Here is a 25,125-nt window from a genome sequence, read left to right on the forward strand (position 1 = left end):
GAGTCGAGTTTTTGACGCTATTATTCCAAAATTAGTGCGAATTTTGGTGCCGGTCTAAGCGTGACGCGTTTAAGATATACCATCCTCCAAAATGGTTTAGAAAGAGTCAAATGATATTTCAACTATTAACAAACATATGCTAAGCAAAAATATTACCTGCCTTTCTAACGCCCAGGAGTTTTAAATGACAATTTCACTTTACTTTTTGATAACAGAAGTACATAAGTAAATGTGCTTTAAAAAGCGTTTTTCTAAAGCGTCGCATATGTCCAGACGTATCGATTAATTTTATATTCATTTGTAATAACAAATAGGTGGTTTTCGCAGATACACCGCCACACGCCCGCCGTGGTCGGGATTCTGCTGCTAGTAATTCCGTTTGTTCCGGCCACCAATCTACTCGTCACTGTCGGCTTTGTCATAGCCGAACGGATCCTTTACATTCCCAGGTATTCGTTCTTTATTTCAAATCATACTATTGCACATTGGAATATTGGAAGTCTGGGAGTAAATGCTACAAGGTTCGTTTCTCAGTGAGCGAAACCTGATATATATTTAAATAAACAATATAGATTGAATAATCTAGTATAAAAGGTTCTCGAGTGACGACTAAGATCCGGTAAATGCGGCATAGGTAAATCGCCCACTAGGTAGATCGGCGATATACTCGTAGTTAAGGTTGCTAGAAGTCCCTGGATGTGGGCTGAGAGGCCTATGACTTGCAGTGAGCGTCCACCGCCTGAAATGAAGAAGAAAGGTGAAGAATGGCTAGGAATATGGTCTCTATTTACTAGATAACACTTCGCCATATTATTATTAAAGAAAGTTAAAACATTCAACGCATTAATGTAGTTTAGTACAATGTTATTAAAGTCAATTAAAATGAAATAGACCTTAGATGTGTAAAGTTGTTTTATGAGTCTAAATAGTTAAAAGTACTAGCTATTCCCGCGACTTCGTCCGCGCAGAATGTAACAAAAAAATTTGTTTATTTAATTATTTTGGTTTAAACTTTTTTTCTAAAATAAGCATTGCCTTAGTTACTTCTTATCACATCAGCTATCTGCCAGTATAAGTCCCGTCAAGAACGGTTGAACTATTTCTGAGATGTGTATGTATGTTCGTACGTATGTATGTTCAAATCCATTTAGTAAAAAGCGGTTATTTTAAAATTACAAACACACAAATTTCGTTTATCTGTATAGACAATATCCTAAAGAATTGTTTGTGCATTTTACTTATAGCGTATGAACTGAGAAAATGCAAATATTTTTTTCACGAGTAAACTGTAACACTGTACCCTTATACCAATATATACTATACCCTAGTATGATACGGGTTGAATCTTTTTAATCAACGGGCAAATTAATTTTTTTTAAATAAAGAACTCGTCGAGTACTGCCCTGCGCTTGCTGGCGTTCCCAGTCGGCCAACCGTCCCAGCGTTAAACGCACGTAGCTCGCGTCACCGCTATGGAGATAGTTTTCTCATGTGTTTTCTGCTTGGACTGAACCTAAAGATCTTTAAAAATAATATACAAGTTTTATTATTCCAGCTAAATAATTAAATACAGAAAAATAGGAATCGGAAAATATAAGAGTTGTGACACGAGCGACGCGCGTTTAGCGCTGAAACTTTTAGCCGACTGGGGATGCAAACACGTGAGTCGGTCGTAGCGCTGAACCGCACTCGACACAGAGCCGCACTCAGCAGTTATTATATTTTTTATGCAAAACAAAAATAATAAAGATAAGAACTGAAAAAAGCATACATATATTCAAAAAATTGTGAGAAATTTGGCATCGTTTTTTTTCGATACAAACACATGCAATACGTACGCAGCTTTCTAATAATGCATCACTCAGTTTTGACGAGTAGTTATTATAAATCAATTGTTTAGCATGTACTACCATTTCATAATAATTAATTTTATAACAATATATTGACAGGAGAAAGTCGATTAAATAAAATTAATTTTAGAAATGCTTGCCAGGGCCGCCTAAACATGTTTAAGAGGCCGCTTGTTTTTCATCCCATGTATAGTGTATATTTATTATTGTATCACTATAGTGCTCCATTCTTATATCTGGGAGTATAATATACTGTTACGTACTGTGGGTTCTGACTCGGAATGAAACACCACTGGTTCACAAGAAGTCCGTTATTCACAAATCAGATGGTCACCCTACTTTAACACAAAGTATACTTAGTTAGCTTATTCAAAACTTCGCTTCCAAATCGCTCAAGAAATGACTATCCAAATAACTTACCAAATCGTCACTTTGTATCACTGATCGTAGATCTTAATCTTACAACTCCAAAAACAACACTGAACTGTCGATATGGGGAGTACACCTATTTATACTATGGAGAAAGTTCTAGTAAGTTTGCGATAGTACTTGGTTAGAATTTCCGAGATCCGTACACAAATATCTATAAATAACTTCAAGGTCACGCGTGTTTATAGCACCTCTTGATCCTAGGGTTCCGTGTTTATTGTTTAGAGGGTTTTGTAACTCGTGCTTTGTTGTTACAAACTAAGTAAAAATATTTACTTATCCAGTCTTCTTTTGGAACATACATATATATACAACATATTTAAATAAAACATGTATAATACATTTGGTGGAGCATAATTTTTTATTCATATATGTGTATTGTACCGCTGCACCACTTCACCACAGAACCAAAAATCTATTGAACTACCCGTGTACTTTTTTATCTATACCAGAGTTCCCCAAACTTTTTGTGTCGTAGACCCCTTGCCATTTTTTTCCGTGTTGGGTAGACCCCCTACTTACCTGATATTGATTTCCTATAAAGTTCAAAATGTATTGCGACCACAAAGCGAATACCAAAATCCTACAACTTACACAATTTTATAAACATATATAATATTTTTTTTATTTCATAGGTACTTTTATAAATAATGTAAATGTTTTGATATTATAAGATAGTATGATGTAAGTCAATAGGTGCTATCAGTGTATGTGTTGAGATCCACTATCGTGAAAATGGGGGTTTCATTTCATGGACCCCTAAATTTTTTTTCGCTGACGTAGACCCCTTGCAGGTTGTCATAGACCCCTAGGGGTCGATATAGACCACTTTGGGAATCACTGATCTTTACCATTATGTCACTGCGTACTATCATATTTGAATAAAAAAAATTCTTGAAATGGACTGTGAAAGGTAGAAAGGTATTTAAATACGCACGTATTTGTTCATAACAGTGTCGGCAGTGTTATAATAACGGCGTATGGAGTTCAGCTGATCTGGTACTCCAAGCCTGGTGCGAAGGTCTTCCTGGTGGTTGGACTCGCTGTGCTGGCGGGCAGCGGAGTTGCGAGGACTTATCGAAGGAATGCTGATTGGCGAGATAGAGCAACGCTTCTCAGGTAAGTAATATTTTTTTTTTATTTATTATTATGTCACCTGAAATTCTCTGCAGCCAAATGCCAGATATCTTTTATATAGTTAAAATATTTTTCTATTAACATATTATTATTATTACTACTCTCGTATTATATAAACAAATTATCAGTTCGTCCGACCAACGAGAGCTTCTAAATTTATTCATGCTTCATTATTTTTTTCCTAGATAAATAATATTGTGACATGAGACGCAGCGTGGATAGGTACCACTAGGTAGACCACTGTTATATGCGCCAGCACATGACAGGTCCTCGTGTCGATATTTGGGCAAAACCTTGCAGTGGGAGTCTTACATTATACATTATACATTTATAAACAAATTTATCTTACTTTTTTATCACAGTATTACGTCAAGATAAAGAAGAATTATATAAAAAATAGAAATAATTAAAAAGCGTTTAGCAAGCAAGTATATATTCACTCCTTTAAAGCGCCTATATCCAATCCCTGTGGAATATATTTTCAAATGTGATTTATTCTCGCATGTTTAACGCAACACGATTGAGCCTTTTATCAATCTTTAGTAGAGATTGATGACCCTCATAAAAAATTTCAATGTCACCCTGAGAGCAATGATGAAGGCTATGCTCTGAGTTTCGTTACGAGTTCGAATCAGAAATTAGAAGAACATCACCGGCCACCAACATAGCTCCAAGAATTACTCATCTGTAGTGGCAGTAATTAAAGCATGTTCATTCTTCTCTGATTTCTTGATGTTCTCCTTTTGATACCAGCATATGCTACCTTCAAAGATGTCGCCTATGTCGTCTGTCCAAATAGAGTTGGGCCTAATCAGGCTGCGTCCACCAGCTCGTGCTCATAAATCAAGAAACTTTTAAATATAACATAAATGTAATAAAAATATAATATATTGTTGTAAAAATACGAACACTTTCATAGCAAAGGAACTTTTAGTAAATGATCGTTTGCCGCTGTCTACAGTTTGTATAATGGTTGAATCCAGATGTAAATAACTTTTCAAATGTGTTTTGTTTAAGGTCGGATATAGTCACTTTGCCGCAGAACGCTAAACTGCACTACAACTTCGCGAACTTTCTACGCGAGACGGATCAGCAAGACAACGCTATCAAACACTATAAAGAGGCTTTGAGGTACAAAGATATTTACCTTACTGAAAACGATATTACTTTTGTATTGAGCTCTTTCTAAGTTATTCATGTAAATGTTCAAAAGCCTTACTCCTTTACTTCCTGTAGCGCAGCAACTATTTTGCTTCCTCTATGATCCTTTCCTATCTCGCTTTATCATTCTATGCTTGTCAAAATTATTTTCCTTTTCCACACTTATGTATTTTTCCCCAATACAATCTAATCACCTCTTTTTTTACTAGAACATACCAAAACATTTTTAAACCAATTTATTAATGTTTAAATATACAATCAAGATAAATAAAAGCCTCCGCTGTTATCCTAATAAGTTTTTCAGTATTACTTTCAATATACGCTTATATCCTTATTAATATACGCGTTTGATATAAGTTTACATATCATAATACAATATCATAAATATCTAATGGATTCAGGCGTTACTTTGAGGAAGTCAATCCTAAGTAAGAAAATGACTAATATATAGCTACTTCCGTTATGTAGTTAGTATTATCTATGTAGCTACAAAGCGGAAGTAGCTATATATTAGTTATTTTCTGACAATATCATAAAACAAAATTAAATTAAAAAGTAAAATTAAAATGGTAGGGAAAATCATCACATATAAATAATTTATGTATATATATACATATATATAAATATATATATATATATATATATATATGTGTGTGTGTATATATCCTGTTCATGTAATAAGTAATAATATACAATTTTCTTGATGCGCAATGATTCTTGATCATCTTAATATCAAGGAGGAGCGTGATCCGGAGAAGAATAGGTTGTATTGCGAATAAGGAGTGAGTGAAGTCGGTACTAGAGGAGGGACATCTAAGTAGACGATTGCTCGAAGAGCGTCGTGTTTTTTCGTGTGTACTGGCTACGAACTGGAATTGAGAATCTATTTATCTATATACTTTAGAATCAATGGTCTAGAAATTTTGTTTGAATAAAATTAATTTTGAAAATTTTGTTCAAAGGTTATGGCCGACGTATTCGAGCGCTCACAATAACATCGGAACTTTAGTGAGTGGCGTCGAAAGAGCTGAATATCACTTCCTGCAAGCCATCAAGTATAATAAGCATCACGTCAACGCACACTATAACCTTGGAAAGTTGTACAAGTAATGTCAAAGTAATTATTTATTTATTCAACAGACAAGAATTTGTAGATATTCTGAATGACGATCTATACGTTCTTGATTTACTTTCAATTATTCTTAATGTTATATACGTGGAATGATTTATATAGTCAGAACTGTCCAATTTGAAGCCAGAATCAGATTAAACTACTCTATTTTAAAGTTACATGTTCCGTAGATATTAGCCTCCGTGAAATTATGTTTATAGTTTCAGATTTTTCGGCTCAAGTTTTTGCATATGCCAATGTATAAATTAGGTCTCTTATATTTAAAAGCTCTAACAATGACCAGTTTTTAAGGTTACGTTTCAAAACTACGCTTTTGGCATCCTTCATACAAGGGTTCCAAACGCGCTAACCTGAGAAGAGTCCTCAATTACACACAATTACACAAGAACAGGCTATTTTTTTGGAACCACTTTTACAATATCTTTCATAAAGGAGTACAACAAAATCATTATCACAGTATAAAAGTATTTTAACAAATTTTTTTCCAATAAACATTTTAATTTTATTACGTCATAATTTAAAGACATATCATGAGAGTATATTGTTATACGGTCCACAAAAAGTATAATTTTATTAAGAATAGAGAGATAATGGTACTGAACACGTGGCGTTTTAAAATATTATATATATACTCGTACTAGCTGATCCCGCAAACATTGTTTCGCCGTGTATGTTATTTCTAGGAAACATTAAAAAACAAATAAAAATAAGGGGTTGATCGTAGAGGGATGGAAATTTAGGGTTGTATGTATTATTGTATGCTGTATCATAAAAAAAATATTTGTCTAAAAACTGAAAAATAAAATTTAGGGGTGGACCACCCTTAAAATTTAGGGGGATGAAAAATAGATGTTGTCCGATTCTCCGCCTAATAATAATCTACTATTTTTTTTTATTTAACTGTACAGATGGTATTGTATTTAAAACACGATCATTTCAAATATTGTATATTTTGACACAGAAAGAACAGACGTACGGATAAAGCGATAAAGATGTTGGAGAAGTGTATTCTGTTGCGACCTCAGTTCGTTCAAGCTCACGTCGAACTTCTAACTCTCATACCGGAAATAGAGAAGCAGAGAGTACTAAAGAAGCTGACACAGCTGGAGCCTAATAATTGGGAATACCACGTGCTATACGGCAACTGGTACAAAGATAAAGGTAAGAAGGTTTTAGATTGAAACAGCGACATATACTGCGGGCTAATCATTTATCTCTACCTGTCCCACTTTATAAGGCTATATACATTACAAACTTCTCTTACTAAACAAAAGGTGCTTCTCAATGGATTTTAATATAGTTTTGGTAATTTTAACAGTCAAGACACTTCTTTGAGAGATAGGGTAAATCTCTGTCAGCCAGTGCAACACATAGGCCTGCCTTAAAAATATCTATAGTGGGATGTACTATAATCGCCACTCATGGCAGGCGAGTTGGCGATTGTAGTATGGTATTAGGGTAAGCAGAGGTCGCTGCTGTACATCCTCTGGAAACTTGTTTCTGAGCAGTGGCAATACTATATAATTAATGTACGGAGTGTAAACTGTGTAAGATTGTATCCAGAGAATCGAACCGTGACTTACGATCCCAAGTCTCAATGCTCAACCACTGGGCTACCTTAGCTCATATAAGACATTTTTATAATCAAAGATATCCCGGTTCTTCCACTATGTTATTTCTTACTTTTGTAATTAGTATGTGTGACTCATAAAGTGTACATCGTCCTAATATTAAACCACAATTACAATCTCAAGTCTTATTCAGGTTTTATTAATATTGATGATGATCGAATAAGAAATGAGGAGTTTCTCAGAACCATCACAGACGTAGCTCGAACAATTGCTCGTCTAAAGAGCAGGCAGGGTACATCGCTCGTACAACTGCTCGATTGGGGCCGAAAGGTTTTCGAGAGGTCTCCCACTAGATGGACCTACGATATAGTTAAGTTCGCGAGATCTCCGGATGCCGGCAGCGCAGGAGTAGTCATCTTGGTGTTTTTGGGGGAGGCTTTTATCTTGCAATGGGCATCTATCGATTGAAAGGAATAAGAAAAAGATGAAGGATTTAAGTTGTTAAAAATTCCATTTAAATACATTTTATTGGAATTTATTCATTAATTTTTGCTATCTGAATTATATCTAAGTAAGAAAAGGACCAATATTTAGCCACTTCCACACATGCAGTAGTAGTTGTGCAAAAAAGTGCACCGCCCGCCAGCCCGCTGATAAATGCGTATGCGGCAAACAATGCGAATCACACAACTGCCACCGCCAAATCACTCAACAGGTGTTTCAACCCTCCACGGGGAATCTTCAGGAGTAATGTTACACCGATTAGTGCCAAACACAGAGTCTGTGCGGAAGTGGCTAAATATTGGTCCTTTTCTTACTTAGGATGGACTTCCGCAAGGTAACGCCTGATTTCATTAAATATGAATTATATCTTGAGGTGTACCTCGTAAGAATTTATTTCATTGATCTCAAAAAAAAGTATATGTGGATTTCAAAGGTGTTTTGATCTAAGATGAACCCATGGGACTAAACTCACTGAACCTATGAATGAAATATAGATGTAGAACTTGCTGGAACTGGTTAAAAAGGGTGATCAGTCCATATCGTGGGTGGATGTTCTGCACTGCGACGGTCTTTACTCAAAATTCCAGAACGTACAAGCTTTATTAGTTATAATATTTAAAAATGTGTTATGACATTATTTATTTTTCCAGGTATCTTTGGGCCCGCCGCAAAATTTTATCTCGAAGCGATGCGTGTTACTTTTAAAAAGAGAAATATCGAAAGTTTGATAAGAGGAGACCTTATTTCGTTCCGCTCTGCCGCCTTAATGCTGAGAAAGCTCGGACAGAAGTCGAGAACGTTACAGCTTTTGACAAGGTAATAAAAAATATTAACTATTTTATTTTTAATATTTATTTTGTTAAGTTTAGGTTTTTATGTTACTTATTACTGTACCTTTATTATATCGGAACCGGAAAGTAATGAAGTTTCCGTCGATATATTTCACAGATAAAAATTGGTAAAAAAACTTTTAAGTTTAACCGTTTTTTAAACGGTTTTATTTGACACCCATATTGTGCTGGTTGTGAAAAAATATGTACCTAGTCCGCCATATTGGAACGGCGTCCATCTTGAATTTTAAATTTTGACATAATCGTGTTTTACTAGTGTAGCCCTTTCATTTGATACCCATATTGAGGGGGCTAAGGAAAAATATGTAATCCGCCATTTTGTATCGGCGGCCATCTTAGATTTATAATGTTATTGATTTTATTATATTGTAAATATAGTTTTATAAAGAATGCTTAACTACAATTAGCTTCCTGAATGTGAAACAACAACATTTAATCCCACAAATCAACATTAGCATAATATTCTTGAATAGAACAACATACTTTTTTCAATTGTATTTAGTTAATATCAGTTTTAAATCTGCCCAGTGACAGATCTAAATTTGATTGTGGATTTTATTGTACAAATATATACCTTGTGCAATAAAACAAAGATATCTAATCTATCTATATCTATCTCTGGAAACTTTTTTGTGAACAGAGCAATCCTTTATAATTAATGCACGAAATTTGAATTATATTAGATTGTAACCTAGTAATCGAACAAGCGACCTATGATCGTAAATCCTACAACTGGCTAATCATCTTCAAAGTTCATATAAACTACTATTGAGTAAATATTTTATTTTTTATTTTTAGTTTATTTTATTAGACTGTTATATACGATATTTAACAAAGTGTTGCTCCAGATGGCAGACTTGGAGGAGAGGATGGCCTAGCATGGCTGCGGCTCACATGTATTTAAGAGACTGGCGACTCAAGATAGAGTTGGAAGGTCGAGTACAAATTTACAGTAGAGCAGTGAATCCGATAGTAAGTATTAATATCAGAAGCAATTGATTTATAAGTTAATATAAACTTTGTAGCAACGATATAAAAAATATGGAGTCGTAAGTCCGAAATATAGTTCTATGTGAAATAAAGTTCACGGTGATAGTGTCGTAAGTTCTCCAGTGTTGTACTGAATTGACAAATTTTTTTTTTATTTATTTACGCTACACCTAAAACCACTTCTATTATTCGAAAGAAACAATTACACGCAATTTGATTATATGTTGATTTTTGTATTTGGGAGTTTCAAATTTTACTTTCTAATCACTGTATGCACTCGAAAATGTATATGACAGTTTTATATTTTAAGTATGGGGGTTCAAAAGTATTATTTATGTGTAATACAAATTGTATGATAAAGTGAGGGTTGGGTGTATAAAAGTTTTTTAGAGTTGGCCATTTTCATTTCATCATCAATGTGATCTCGGAGAGGTACCTCGGTAATCCGAGATGGGTACCTCTGTAGGGTGGTAACCACGTACACCGAAGTAATGCATGGACAGCACTCTTGTCTTCTTCCAGGCAGGCCATGGAGGACTGTAGGAATTGTTAAAATTAAGAACTGTTCAATAATAAATCTTCGTTATTACTCTGTTCAGAAATCAACAAAATGTTTCGACCACACTCAATTAGTCATCGAAGTAGCATCAGCTAACGGTCGCGGAAGTGAAAACAATAAAGAACAAGTTCACTATGAAACAAATCAAAACAAACCAGTCAAGCAAACTGAAGAACACGAGGACTATATCAAAAGTGATAAGACAGCGAATAGTGTTTGCAATATCAAGACGCTTAAAATCAAAAAACGCGGTCTATCAGTATCATCGCAGATCAAAACCACACACAACAAATCCGAAACAGGTCTGAAAGGTAAAAAATGTTCCATGCATAGAAAAGAAAAGAACTCTAAAGATAATAATATCATACCGAAGCTAACAGCGCCGCTCTCTGAACATATACTGATCAAAACGTTTTAACTGTAGCTTTGTTAAGTTTCAACGTGATGGATCGTATAACTGCCGTGATGCTAACAATTAGACTAAACTTGTCTAAGATAATTGAGGGTAGTTTTAAAATTATGCAGACAATATCGCATCTTGTTAAGTGTGAATTGAATTTAGATATTTTGCAAACGTATTCGTGTGCTTAAACATTACTTTTTTTAAATTCCAAAATACGATGATTTAAAATCGGTGTTTAGCACTAATCGGTGTAACAACTCCTGAAGATGCCCCGTGGAGGGGTGAAACACGTGTTGGGTGAATTTACGGTGGCGGTTGTGTAGTTGGCATTGTCTGTCGCATGCGCATTTACGAGCGGGCTGGCGGGCGGTGCACTTTCATGCACGACAACCACTGCATGTGCGGAAGTGGCTAGATATTGGTCCTTTCTTATTTAGGATGGACTTCCGCAATGTAACGCCTCATTCCATTAAAGATTTAAAATCGATCTTGAAAAAGAGTTATTTGGGTAAATCCCCGGAACGTATCATCTGATTTGCATAACAGGGGAAATTTTAAACGATGCTGGTAATCGATTTAAAAAAAAAAAAAAACATGGTTTGAAAATCGAACACATGGCGTATTGTAAAAATATCTAAATTCAATCTTAGATAGAAAACTAATTTAACACAAACATTTTGTAGGAAGATATAAAAGAAAAGTTATATTTTTGACAGAGAGTCGGTGTATTTGAAGGGCAATGCACCGTTTTTTTACGCTAGCATTAGAAATAATAAAAATTGCATATAAAGCAAATTTCTTAGCTATAACTGCCTGTATTCCTTACAAACATTTCTATATCATTTTTAATATCATATCTACTCGTAATACATCTTACGATAGATCAAAGAAGTTGTAGTTACAAGAAACTGATCTACTTTTGTTAACATGAGTTTATATTCCTATGGAAGATTGTAAAAGTATATATCAATATCACAATACTTCTGTCTACTTCTGTCTGCTTATAAAAAAATATGTCGCAATAAATCGCTTAAATGAATAGTTTGTTCTTGTACATATATTCTATTGAACAATGTTTTCATCACAAACACTATACACAAATCTGACCCAATGTTTGACCCATATAAATTACCTGGATGACCTTTTTTAATTTAATAATAAATGTGATAATAGAAGTGCTCAACCGTCTATAATAAAAATGCTATTTGTAATGCACGTTTGCGAAAGCTTTCCAACTGTTTTTAGGTCAATGTTGCAAATTCAAAAGCCTATAAACCAATTTAAAAAGCAAAATTATATATCTTAAATACCATTGTGAATAACGGGAAAAAAATAAATGCTTAATACTAATAAACAATATGGTATATGAAGCAAAAATTCATATTAAATGTATCCTTATTTAATGGTAAATAATTTCACGCAAATAAAATGTTTATGGGTGATTAAATAATCGTTTTTAAATTATAATCTGGGCGAATGTAACTGAAGCTGTATTTACAATAAGATGTATATAATAACTGTTAAGTATAAAAATAAAGGCACCCGAAAATGCTTTGAATGTACCGAGAAATAAACCATTTAATACATAACACTTGTTTCATTTTAATTGTGTTGTAACAAGCAAATCAACTCGTGTCGTCGTCGTGGTACAAGAGTTCTGTAGTCTACCCTATAGTTTTTCAATAAGATAGGTCGGAAGCACTGTATACACCTTTTCCAATGCTCTTCTTCTACTCCCTTCCTTCTACTCCCTTCTTTACTTCTCACGCTGCGTTTGCCGATGCGCGGTCTCTTTTTCTAAAACTTAATACTCTTGCTGTCATCTATTCTGCGCACAATGTGACCTGTCCACTGTCACGTTAACTTGCTAATCGATCTCGTAAAAAGAATGACAAAAAAGGAAAGAGCGGAAGAGAATGTAGTATATGGGAAAGGAGAAGTAAATAAAATAACAAATTTCTGAAAAAAAAAAATTTAAATTGTAAAAAAAGACCCTGTCATTCCAAAGATAGAAATCAAATTGAGGTCCCTAGAGGTCCCAAATAATGAAGCTATTAAAAAAGCGATATACAAATCGATCTCGTGGAGATTTCCCGAGCATAGCCTATACACGGCTTGTCTTCATTGAGGTCCGAAGTTTAAGACAATGTTTCTGCACCATAGATCTTTATTGATAACACACATTTTGGTTGGTTTGTAAACTTTTGTTTTTACCCATTAAGGGATATTATATATAGTGCATAAATGTCTGAGTAAGCTCGATGGGCATTTAGAGAGACGATCGGCTGGACTACGAAGCAAAGATTAGTGTCTGTCTCTCTTTTCGCAAAGACAGTGTCACAAGACAAAAACTCTTCTGTCTTTTGCAACTAAGCGGAATCGATGATGGTAAATGATTCACTGGCGAGGGGCTATGCGGTATAAACATCTTTCACGTCAAATTATATATGACGGAATCAAAGCCTAGGTATGCTGTAGGAGGCTGATAGAAGCTTGTAATTGTGGATAATGTACTCAGGGAAGTCCGTAGCTCATGTTAGATGGAAAGGTCAGCGGTGATAGTAGAGGTTTTTCTTCTCTAAGACAGGGCTGTGAGTTGCTGCTGGTGGAGACACGAATGTGTGAAAACATTCCCGGTAACAATAAATAGATCTTGGATGAAAATGAATTAGCAATGTGTGTTCTAGTCAGTGCAAGTCCGGATATGTGAGGGTTTTACTACACGTGTGTAGATTGATGAATTACTTATAGAATGTTATTTTTTGATTTTTCAAGGAAAATTTTCTATTCCAATTTGCATTTTGGAAATTTGATCCCAGGAAATGCTTGCTACTTAATAATAGTTTTAGTTTTTTAACAATTACTTTGTTATATAACATAATCAAAATATTTAATCATATACTTTTACTCTCAGAAACCGAACTTTTAAGCAATATTATAAAAAACAAAATAGTCAGGTCATAAAAAAAGGAGAAAAAATCTCTGATAAAAGTTATGACAATGGACAACAATGTAAAAAGTAATTGTAAATGCACAAAAAAAAAAAAAATTGTAAATAAGCAGTGTCCAGAGGCATTCCAAAATATGACATGCGATGTATGAAATGTAATAGGACAGAAAAGAATGAAAGAGAATGAGATAGATAAAGAAAAGAACAAGTAAAGGATATTGAGTGAGATAAAAGAAGGAGTACAAAATAAAAATTATTGTGTCAATAAATTAAAAAAAATATATTGTACCTATCCACCCATGACTGGAGAGGTACAAGATCTCAAAAACAAGGCCATAAAAACCTATTTCACCGAAGCTAATTACTTACATAACCTAGAATTAAAAATATATCAGAAGCTTTCTGCTTTACATAGCCTTATGTTATACACAAAAATCAGTCCTTTTGTACCTGAATTTTCACGAAAAAGTAAATTTATACAGAAATAACGATCGACTACCTATTATATTTGAACATCCTTCACATCCTTGTAAAGTCAATACAACCTACATAGCTTTTTATTATTTCTCTCATTATAACTTTCCAAGTATTTAAATACAGTAAAATAAATTTTGTGTCTTCTAAAACGAAATTCGTACTTTGTTAATGTAACAGAATAAATAAAATTCGTATGACATTACTTTTATATAATTTTATAATGTGAAACAATAAGTGGTTTTTATACACACGAATTATTATCAAAGAAAATATTGTAATTTCTATAAAATATATCTTCGTTACGGGAACGAGGAGACAGTCAAAGTCGCAGCAAGTTGCAGGAAAACGCAGGAAGTTGCAGGAAGTCGCAGGAAGTTGCAAGAAGTCGCAAGAAGTCACTGGAAGCGAGTAGATCCAGTCCAGTTACTTTGGTGATATCCAACGGAGGTCTTTACCTAGCAGTGGACGTTGGACTTGCGATTTAAAATCGAACTGTAACATGTCTGAAACTTCATTCCAAAACTAATTTAAATAAAAGTTCAATTGTTTAAATTAAATAAATTTCATTGTGATCATTTAACTTATTTAAATATTTAAGTAATTATCGACTATTACTTACAATAATAATGCTTCTATATAGATCTGAGTACATATACAAATTAGGATGAAAATCCTATTGAATAGGACGTCTGATAGAGATATGTTATCTCTACGAAAATACCTTCAACTCGTTTTATATTCGTTTACTAATGATAACTGCGTATATATCATTTATTTTCACTTTGCCGACGATGTTGAAGTCATTGCAGTCAATGATGGAACTCATCAAAGTGCTCGAAGGCCTCAATCAAGTCTTGCAGCGAGTGAGCCTAGATGTGAACACGGATAAGACAAAAACTATATCAAATGCTCATAATGAAACGCGGTCTCAATCTCGGCCTTATTTGCAAGGTAACACTCAAAGAGCCATTGAAATGGCTTGACGATAGATGGAAATCGCTTCCAAGAGGTTCTATTAAAATTATACGGGGAATCCTATATCTAGTAGTGAACATCTTACAACTGACACTATGATTTTAATGTCTTAGTGAATGAGAAAATATTTTTAAAAATATACAGTCATCAACACATTTAACATTTTGTTAACATTGATTCAACCTTAAAAAAAAATTAAATACTTTTATTTTATTTTATATTCTTTAATGTACACATTAAGATACATTTAATAAGTTCTACAATAATATACAAAAAAGTACAATGTGCGGTCTTATCACACAAGGCTTTACTTTCAATTAAAATTAATTATCAAAATTTATTAACAAAAAAAACAATCCGTAATTAATTGGCATATTTGTAACGATAAGTCTATTTAAATAAAATTGTGTTACTGGGTCACATATATAACAAACCTTTAGAGATGTTACAATAGATTTACAATATTAAAACTTAGTGAAATAAGGTCTAATTTTCATTGTAGAGGTTATGTGTATCACAAGACATTTGTTCAAAAAGACGATGAGACAATGTAAAGATTTTAGTTTATTTACATTTATCGAAATGTTTAAATGTAGTTTAAGTTCGAATATGAATGGTTAGCAATGTAAATAAATATAAAAACTAAACCGTGATAAGTTACAACAAGATATATATATATATATATATATATATGTATGTAAATATAAATATATATATAAATATATATTTTAAAATATATACGTATATCTCTAGCATTTCCTTTATAAATATAAATATAAATATATATTTATATTTATAAAGGAAATGCTAGAGATATACGTATAACTATACAAGATTAAAATAACTAAAATATTTTAGTAGTGGTAACTAAGTGGTAAACGACTGACGGCTGCAATCGTAGGTCGCGGATTCGATTTCCGGGATAAAATCTAAAACGTAATTTACTTATAAACAAGTTTCCAGATGATGGACTGCAGCTTCTTCTTTTTTAATGGCCCCCACTATTAGAGGCCTCTCGTACCCCTAATTAGTTGGGATCAGGGTCTTTGTTTACAAATAAGTTTTTCAGATTTTTCATCTTTATTCTTCACTCACTGTCATACTTCTCAATTTCTTTTATTCTTACCTTATTTCCATCACAATATCTTTCATTTTGTTCTTTCATTCCTTCTTGCTTTCATCGTCTTCCCTCCATCATCTTATTACTGTTAGGTGGCTAGGTACATTTTTTTATTCTTTATTTTATTATTTACATATTCTATTTTTTTATCACAGTTTTATTTGGGTTGTGCTTTCTTAATACATTACTACACTTTTCTTATTCTATTTTTCCTATTATTAATTGACTAATTATTTTATGTGCAGTTTTTAGGTACCTACTTATCTATACTGTTTTGTTTCTATCCAGCATATTCTGCGTACCATAATAGCACATTGAGATCTCCAACGGCCTTGCCAATCATGGCGATTATAGTATATGCTCCAAAGATATCTTTAGGGAAGATCTATGCCTTACAGTGGGGATTTATGAGCTGAAAGGGCAAATATATTTTTAAGTTTTTAATTTACTATCTATGCTATCGTGGAATATACACAGAGTTTTATGCCAATGGAAACCTGAAATGATATTCTCGTTGCTTGAAGGAAAATAACCTTTAAAATAAGTATTTGATTAGTAAGAATTCATGATAAAGTGTTGATGTTATAGAGTCTTAAGTATGTCCACTCATATAGCGGATAAGTGACTTTGTTAGGGTCAACGGAAACCGCTAGGAGAAGACTATATTTTATTTTGTGAATTTAACAACACGTATTTTTTATGTCGTCTTTCTCGAACATTCTTCTAAAATATCTATTGTCACTATTACCTAATCCCTAATCTACCTTATATAGAAGTCTTTACCATCTAAATAACACTGCTAAAATTAATTTTAGCAATGAAAAGAAATAGAAAACAATTTCAAAACGCATTTGCAGCGTCATAAATAAAACTCGATTGGCCATTTATCTTTGAAATTTACAATATTTTTGATCTGTATTGACAGCGTAGAGAAGTGAGCTATATGCTTACCAGTTGGTAAATACCCACGATATATTTTCAAGAATTAAAAAAACTTTGAATTTTATTTGGTATCAGTTTGCTACCAAGACTTTAAACGGTGATAATACATTACAATGATCACCGTTTCAACAATATTACGTCTGCTGTAGTGGTATCAATCACTGAGGCATCCACTGAAGACTATGCATCGACGTGGTCTCGAACCATCGATATAGCACCACGAAGGTTTCAGGAGTAGTGTGAACTACGGAACTCCGAGATCATGTACCAAAAATAGCAAAGCGCAAGGAAGATAGCATTGTTATTCCTAACCGGGAGATACCTTGGTCCTAACATCGAGCAATAGGTGATCATGGGGGTGTAGTGGGGGGTATTTATTTATTTATTTATTTACACTTTATTATACACCATAGATTATAACTAGAAACAAACAATTTATATAGAGGTAAACAAGAGGCAGTGTTATAGCTTGAGGCGATCTCTACCAGACAACCTTTGGATGGAGATGAGAGACCAGCAGGAGAGTGCAATTAAGGTAGGTTGGTTTATATATGTACAATATCACCTATTTTAGAGACCAAGAAGTTTAAGTGTGAATGAATCTCATTTAACCCCTTACCCTTACCCTTTATAAGTACTATTATATTTTCCTTACTATGGTTGTCTGTAAGAGATTGCCTTGAGTGATAAGACCGCTCATTGTACTTTTCTGGATATTATGTATCTTATCGTGTACAATAAAGAATATTAAATAAGTAAATAAAAAAAAATTAACCCTGTCTTTCCCCTAGAGGTAGGGTACATTGAATATCCGAAAAATTTCCCTCGAGATTAAAAATAAAAAGCCTCATGTATGTTACATATGTCACATAGGTTACGAGACCTGTATCCATGTTATTTCGACGAACTTAACAAGGTTGTCTGTTCAGCTTGTTATATTTCATACGCCTCGGTTCCTGGTATATGTTGAGTACAGAACCTTAAGGCAACAGTAGCTATTATTTCTGCGTGCTATGACTTCTCTACTGCCACTTTTACTTGCCAATCCACTGAGCTATGTTGGTTAATTTTATTCGTCTACGGATCTCTTTATGTCTTATTCGATCAATGTTAGCTTGCCGAATGTTATGATCTACGAAGGGGAGAGAGAATGCTTCCTCAGCTACTGCAGGAAGGTGGTAATAAATGCAATAGGTAAAAATAAAACAAACACTAAAATATAGAAATAAAAGGAATACCAAAAATAGTACAATAAATAGTATAATATAAGATGATAATAACAAAGAAAATACGTGTTAAATATTTGAACAATAAATAATGTTACAAAATAAAATAGTAAGGAAACTTAGAGTGTAGTGGTTGAGGATGGATGTACGGCTAATGGAATGAAAGAGAAAGACTGGGAAAATTGTAGAATGAAAGAAACAGTACGACAGATAAGATGATACATGAAAGAGAAGAATGATAATAATAATAAAAAAATGAATAAATTACTAGAATTAAAAAGTCCCTGTCCCACACAAGATAGGAGAACGAGAGGTCCCCAACAGCGGGGACCATTAAAAAAAATGTTATGATCAATGGATATATTTTAAAAGACGTAACCCCTTCAAGAATATACTCTGATTTAAAGTTAAGCTACCTTCCAAACTTAAAGTAGTATTACCTCCACGTTACGGTTTATTTTGAAATATCGTTTTAACAAGAGTCTTAAATGTTTAGAGAAAGAATTATAACATGAGATTACGTAAAATATCTCGTAGATATATAACAGGATATTTTGCAGGAATATTGATAACAAAACTAATTCGGCAAGCAATTAGAGTTGGGATACGTTCCGCTGCTCGCGTTGCGGAGTAACATACTGCCGTTTATTTGCGTGTTGTGGTATTAGATTTGATGCCGATTCCTAATTTAAATGGTTTTTTTTTTCTAGAACGTTCGGTTATTGCGTTTATTCTTTCTAGCCAACATTATTTATTCATATTTTTTATTTGTTTGTTAATATATTTATAATTACTTTCAGTTTAATTAACAATAATTCTTTCATAGATAATCAAGTAATTTTTGAAACTTTTTTTCGAAACGCACCAGATGAACAATGCCATATATTATATATAGTCACCATCTTGACGAATCGAGTTGAATTTCTAATAGTGTTGCCATATATTTTCCATTATAATTCGGAATTCAAAATTAAATTTTTTGATTAGGTTCCATTAGTGACACCATTGGTCACTAAAGTTTACCTTTTTAAACTCCCATGGACATTCCGGGAATTGAACCCGTGATCTCAAGTTTCGGTCCACTATCATTGGGCTACCAATGCTCAGAACACACTAATTACAGAGAGTAAAATCTCTAAAGACAAAATATTCTTGTACTTACGAGGAGGTTTCATAAAAACTTCTGTGTTTTAACAATTCTTTTCTTTTCAACAATTCTTTTCAAATTTTAAGTAAATTTGCTACTTTTTTTTTTAGATTGTAAATTTAATAAGATTTATTAATTCTTTTTAAATAAGGCTTAATAGAAGTCGATCAAGCAAAGTCTCCCGACTGAAGGCACTTATATAGCAAATGTGTGGTTTTGCTTTTATATTTTTAAACATCTTGAATAGCATTGATTTGAACTCAGGCTACGTATTGCAATATTTAAATTCTTATATTAAAACTAGGCTAACTTAATCAACGTGATATATATCTGATTAAACAGAAAAATTTCGGCGTGGGCAGACACCCCCCCCCCCCTCCCACTAGGTGAACCGAACTATGTGTTAAGTTCGCTGGGAGTCCCTGGATGTAAGCAGCGCAGGATCAGTCCTCGTGGCGACCTTTTGGAGAGGCCTATGTCTTGTAGTGAATATCCATCAGCTGAAAAAAAGATGAAGAAGATATCTAATTTATTCCTACTCCTTTTTATAGATAGCTTTTACTTATATAATGTACTGTAACTAATAAATAATTATCTAATAGATTCAGGCGTTACTTTGCGGAAGTCCATCCTAAGTTAGAAAGGGATTAATATAGCTACTTTCGCTATGTAGCAGTAGTCGTGCTATAAAGTGCACTGCCCGCCAGCCCGCTGATAAATGCGCGTGCGGCAAACAATGCGAAACACAACTACCACCGTTAATTCACTCAACACGTGTTTCACCCCTCCACGGGGCATCCTCAGGAGTAATGTTACACCAGCCAGTGCCAAACACCGACTCGGTGTGCACTTCATTGCACGACTATTGCTGCATAGCGGAAGTAGCTATATATTAGTCCCTTTCTTACTCAATAAATAATTACTTCATAAAAAATCGCTTAGTTGTTTCTAAAAAAATCTCAAAAGAAATGTTAAGGAAAAACAGTTGCGAGAAGGATGATCAAAAGAAAATTAAACTTTTTTTTTCCAATATAATTTTTGTTTGTAACTTTTTATATTTTACGAGAAACAGATATTTGTTATATAAAGCGAAGGAATAAGAAATAACGTTTAAACGTAGATTTATTATTAACTTGTTTCTCTTTCATATTAAGTAAAATCCTTTCAAGCGTGAAAGCATCCGGAAATTATTTACTTTCAATATCCTGCCTCTTCGAATCTTTGTATAATATTTTTTTCCAGTTTTTTTCTTCGCAAGTAATTACATGAGGGTTCAATAAGAAGAAATGATATAGAAACTTTTATGTGTAAACTTTTTTATTTACGCTATTTCATATTTATTTCTTAAGTAAAAAATTGTGTATAATTTGACATAGACATTTTCAATGTTAAAATTGTTTTATTGATTCAAACACAACTGACAAGATTATTAAAATACGATCATCGAATTAAACAAATTTCAATTGCTTCGACATTTACTCTCTCTTAATTCAATTATTTGTGTTCTCTCTTCAACAACTCGCATACAAATAGCTATGTTTCTCTATTCATTCTGTTTATATGTGGATTAAATATATTTGAGCGCATTATCAAGTAAAACTTTTTCAAAATCATTAGGTCATTCTTAGGAACTAACCGCCTATTTTGACAATTGGAATTGTTCACCATTAAACAATTTATTAATATTTGTGATAGTAATACGCTAATGTAACATCTAGCCGGTAAAATAATGGAACTGTTGACCCAAATAACCGCCAGCAACAAGATATCGAGGAACATGTTAGCTTCATCAACATTATATCTGAACATGAAATTTGATAACATGCTCCAATTGTAAACTTCTAAACAACGAACTTTAAAATTTAGTTCATTACAATAGCCCACGGAGGTGATTGTACGACCAAATTTAGTTCGGGTGTTGTTTCAAACTAACGTGAAACGGAATTAGAACTTTGGCAACATTTGCTAGAGCTCAAGGCAGGTAGCCAAGGTGAATTAGAACCTTAATTTGTTTAATAGTCTCCACACGCGATGCCGTCGCAATGTTTAAGATAATATATTGTATATTGGTGATCTTAACTCATTGATTTTAAACTTAGAATAGAATTATAATTCTAACACTCGAGAATTAAAATACTAACACACGAAAATTATAATACTAATACTCGAGAATTATAATACATTCGATCCTAAAGTTTGATTTCATAAAATTCGATTACAAAATTCGGATTGCTACATATTAAAATTAATTATTATTTACTATGTATCATAAATAAATAAAATAATAGAACATCGTGTACCTTTTCCGTGTACGATATATATATGCATATGTGTATATATATGTATGTATATTAATATATATTACTTATTTGTACGTATGTTTAGGTGTATATATATGTAAGTGAATTATGCTATAAAATGTGTAATATTGTAATGTTTTTTTTTATCATGTACTCCCTAAACTGCCCTCTCCCTCATGTCTCTCATCTCCATCCAAAGGTTGTCTGGTAGAGATCTTTCTTTATCTTTAATTATTTTCTATGCTATTTTGTAACATTTACTTTTAGTTTTTTTTAACATAAATTTTTGGTGTAAGCGTAAAGAAATAAATAAAATATTTTTTCTGAGCTACAAATTCACCACTTTTAATAATTTACACGTGTAACTAATCACCCTTATACTCTCGTATAATTTATAATGAATACTAAATAAACAAAATAAATTAACAAGACCATTTATTAACCATAAACTTAAAAATTATAGCAAAAAAAAATGTAGACATTGTCAAAAATTACAGGGGTCCTAACAAAATAAACACTTTCAGGGCAATTAGACATTAATTAAGGTAAAGCAAAATTCGTACATCACAAAGAATGTAGAATTTTTTGTAACACCATTAAACATTAAATAAAATTTATTTATTAAGCCACAAGCGACAATATTCACTTTAATTCCGAACCTTAAGTAATTTCTAGTTTTAATGCTTTTTGTTAAATACCTTTTCAATTGTATACAATGTTATCTTTTCCTAATCCTACTTGCATTTTTTTTTAACATCAATAGAGGCTATGACCATGGATCGGCATGTGAAGAGTTGGACATTCACCCACAAGATGTACAGACGACTTTGTTAAGTCGGAAGATGAAAAGACACAATCAATTTATAATAAATTGGATGCGTATTTTTGGCGGTGAATGGTGTACTGTTGAAATAATGGTGACGATGATATTTTATTTTAATATCACGGCTACATTCTCCTCAAGCAAGCTTTTAGTGTTTATTATATTTCGGAAGTTTCATTTCAGAAAACCGAAGCTGGTTGTAATATTATCACAATAACAAGTCATACGCATTTAAGCTTGTCGCAACGTTCAATGCAGAATAATTAACAGTTATATATAACCAACACTGTGTATATCTTTGGTTAAATGCGCCATTTGTTGTAAAAAATAATTTAAAACCATTCAGATCCGACTCGACTTGAAATAAAATAATGTAGCAACCAATATATAATTAAGTATTCCAAATTGTATTGTTAATATGTATAAATTTTATCTGTATTTATCCATAAGAGAAAATTGTGTAAGAAAAATTTAAAAAATTATAAAACGCTGTCGTGCCTCGCAGCTGGGAGAAGAAAGATCCGTATCAAATAGCGGCAACCCTCTCCCAACTGTCTGTGTTTAGTTAAAGCGAAAAATAAATATTGTAAAAAATACTAGCGATACAAATAAGGATTAATAAAGAAAAAATATCCAGATCTAGGATCAGTTTTTTTAGTATTCACTCTAAATTTTTAACAGATGATTGTAGCTTGAAAAGGATTCGTGTCTCAGGTTATTTGTATTTATTTATGTATAATATATTATTTTATATTATTTATTGTACACGCTATTAAATATATACATAATTGCATAATAGTAAATAAAAAAGTACAGTGGGCGGTCTTATCATACGACGCAATTTCTTTCAGACAATCATAGCATGGAAACATTAGAAGTATAAGTAACATGTACATATAGTCGAAACATACATATACATACATACATACATATACATAGATTTGTCACGTCGACTTTAATTTATTTATTTGTACAATGACACGGATAATTGACTTTACTCTTTTTATTTTTATTACCAATGTATATTTTCTTTCAATGTACATGTTTGGACACGGCTATATCAAAACACGTATAACTCTATTCACCTTTTGTTCATTAAAAACTCTGAAACAGCAATATAATTTTCAGGCTTAACGGGAAACGGGTTCGCACGGTCACATATTTTAAGCGACACACGCATTATGTATCGCCGCGGAATATACGAATTATGGTGTATTGTGAAAAGTCAGGGATTTTCCGACCGTGTTGTACATTTTACACGTTATTTATTCCGTTTGTATGTGTGATTCGGTGGTCTTTATTTAAAGCTACAATGTGGTGAGGGATTTTAGATTAGTCAACGTAAAAGTACCTAGTACAAAGCTGATTTGAACACATGTTTTAATATAACTGAGATTACTTGAACTTATTCTTTAGTACCATACCATTATATAGATTGACGATCGCTAAATAATTATAGCTATTGTGAAAATTAATGAAAATTTTTTTCCCTGAAAAATAAATTAAAAATTAGATTTACCAAATTTAACAGTGCAACTATATTTGCATGGACACATTTTGACGATAAAACTTCGTATTTTCATTTCGAAAGCTCCTTATATAAAAATATCCAAGTTTTTCTTCCTAATACAGATATTTAATGAAAGAAAGTCCATCCTAAGTAAGAAAAGGGTCAATATTTAGCCACTTCCGCACGTGCAGTGGTAGTCGTGCAACAAAATGCACCGCCCGCCAGCCCACTGATATATGTGTAAACAATGCGAATTACAAAACTGCCACCGTTAAATCATTCAACATGTGTATCACCCCTCCATGGGACATCTTCAGGAGTTATGTTACACCGATTAGTGCCAAACACAGAATCATTTGACTATTGGCATTGTTTGCCGCATGCGCATTATGTGCGGAAGTGGCTTAATATTGGTCCTTTTCTTACTTCCTAATACAGACTTCACAAAACCTTATTCATTTGAATATTCAAATAACTTCCGTTAGATTAAAAATAAGCAGAACTTTCGTATCATTTCATTCCATAGACACCCACTGCAAGGCATATGCCTTTCCTAAAGATATCTGTAAAGGTATGTATGTACTATTATTACCGCGCTTGTTACATTGGCGATCGCAGTGTGGTAATATAAACAGAGGTTACTGCTGTTCATCATGTGGAAACTTGTTTGTGAGCAGTGGAAATCCTACATAATTCATGCACAAAGTGTGAATTATATCAGACTGTACCCCGGAGTCAAACCAGCGACCTGCAATCGCAAGTCTCACTTCTCTATCGCTGGGCCAAAACTGAACGAGCTTTACTTGCTAAGAGCTACAACACTAAAATAATTTATAGATGATATTCCTTGGATATTTGTGCTTCCAAGATATTTCATCATCATTACCATTTTAGCCGCAGAACATCCCAGTGGTTGTATACTCGTACTATATCAATGTTTATTAAATGTGTGAATTTAAAATAATAAACAAAAAAGTTTAATCCCGCCTAGTTTTCTGTTATTCTCAGGTCTAAGGCTACCTTCTGAACACATAGACAAAACTTGACTTCAATAAGACATTTCGTCAA

The 25,125-nt window shown here is 33.0% G+C and overlaps 1 protein-coding gene across 1 annotated transcript in view; it reads left to right on the forward strand.

The window, feature by feature from the left end:
- Window positions 1–10,602, forward strand: part of LOC137929007 (protein O-mannosyl-transferase TMTC1-like) — a 92,243-nt gene extending 81,641 nt beyond the window's left edge. The window contains exons 7-14 of the mRNA XM_068772020.1: window positions 328–449; window positions 3,234–3,398; window positions 4,434–4,547; window positions 5,540–5,683; window positions 6,671–6,870; window positions 8,435–8,600; window positions 9,484–9,607; window positions 10,225–10,602. Of these exons, the coding sequence (XP_068628121.1) occupies window positions 328–449; window positions 3,234–3,398; window positions 4,434–4,547; window positions 5,540–5,683; window positions 6,671–6,870; window positions 8,435–8,600; window positions 9,484–9,607; window positions 10,225–10,602 (1,413 nt within the window). The remainder of the gene's footprint in view (window positions 1–327; window positions 450–3,233; window positions 3,399–4,433; window positions 4,548–5,539; window positions 5,684–6,670; window positions 6,871–8,434; window positions 8,601–9,483; window positions 9,608–10,224) is intronic.
- The last annotated feature ends 14,523 nt before the right edge of the window (window positions 10,603–25,125 follow it).

The sequence above is a fragment of the Battus philenor genome, unplaced genomic scaffold (genome assembly GCF_028537555.1).
Source record: "Battus philenor isolate CCGP_79_NKW_IND1 unplaced genomic scaffold, ilBatPhil1.0.hap1 SCAF_4, whole genome shotgun sequence".
NCBI classification, from domain to species: Eukaryota; Metazoa; Arthropoda; class Insecta; order Lepidoptera; family Papilionidae; genus Battus; species Battus philenor.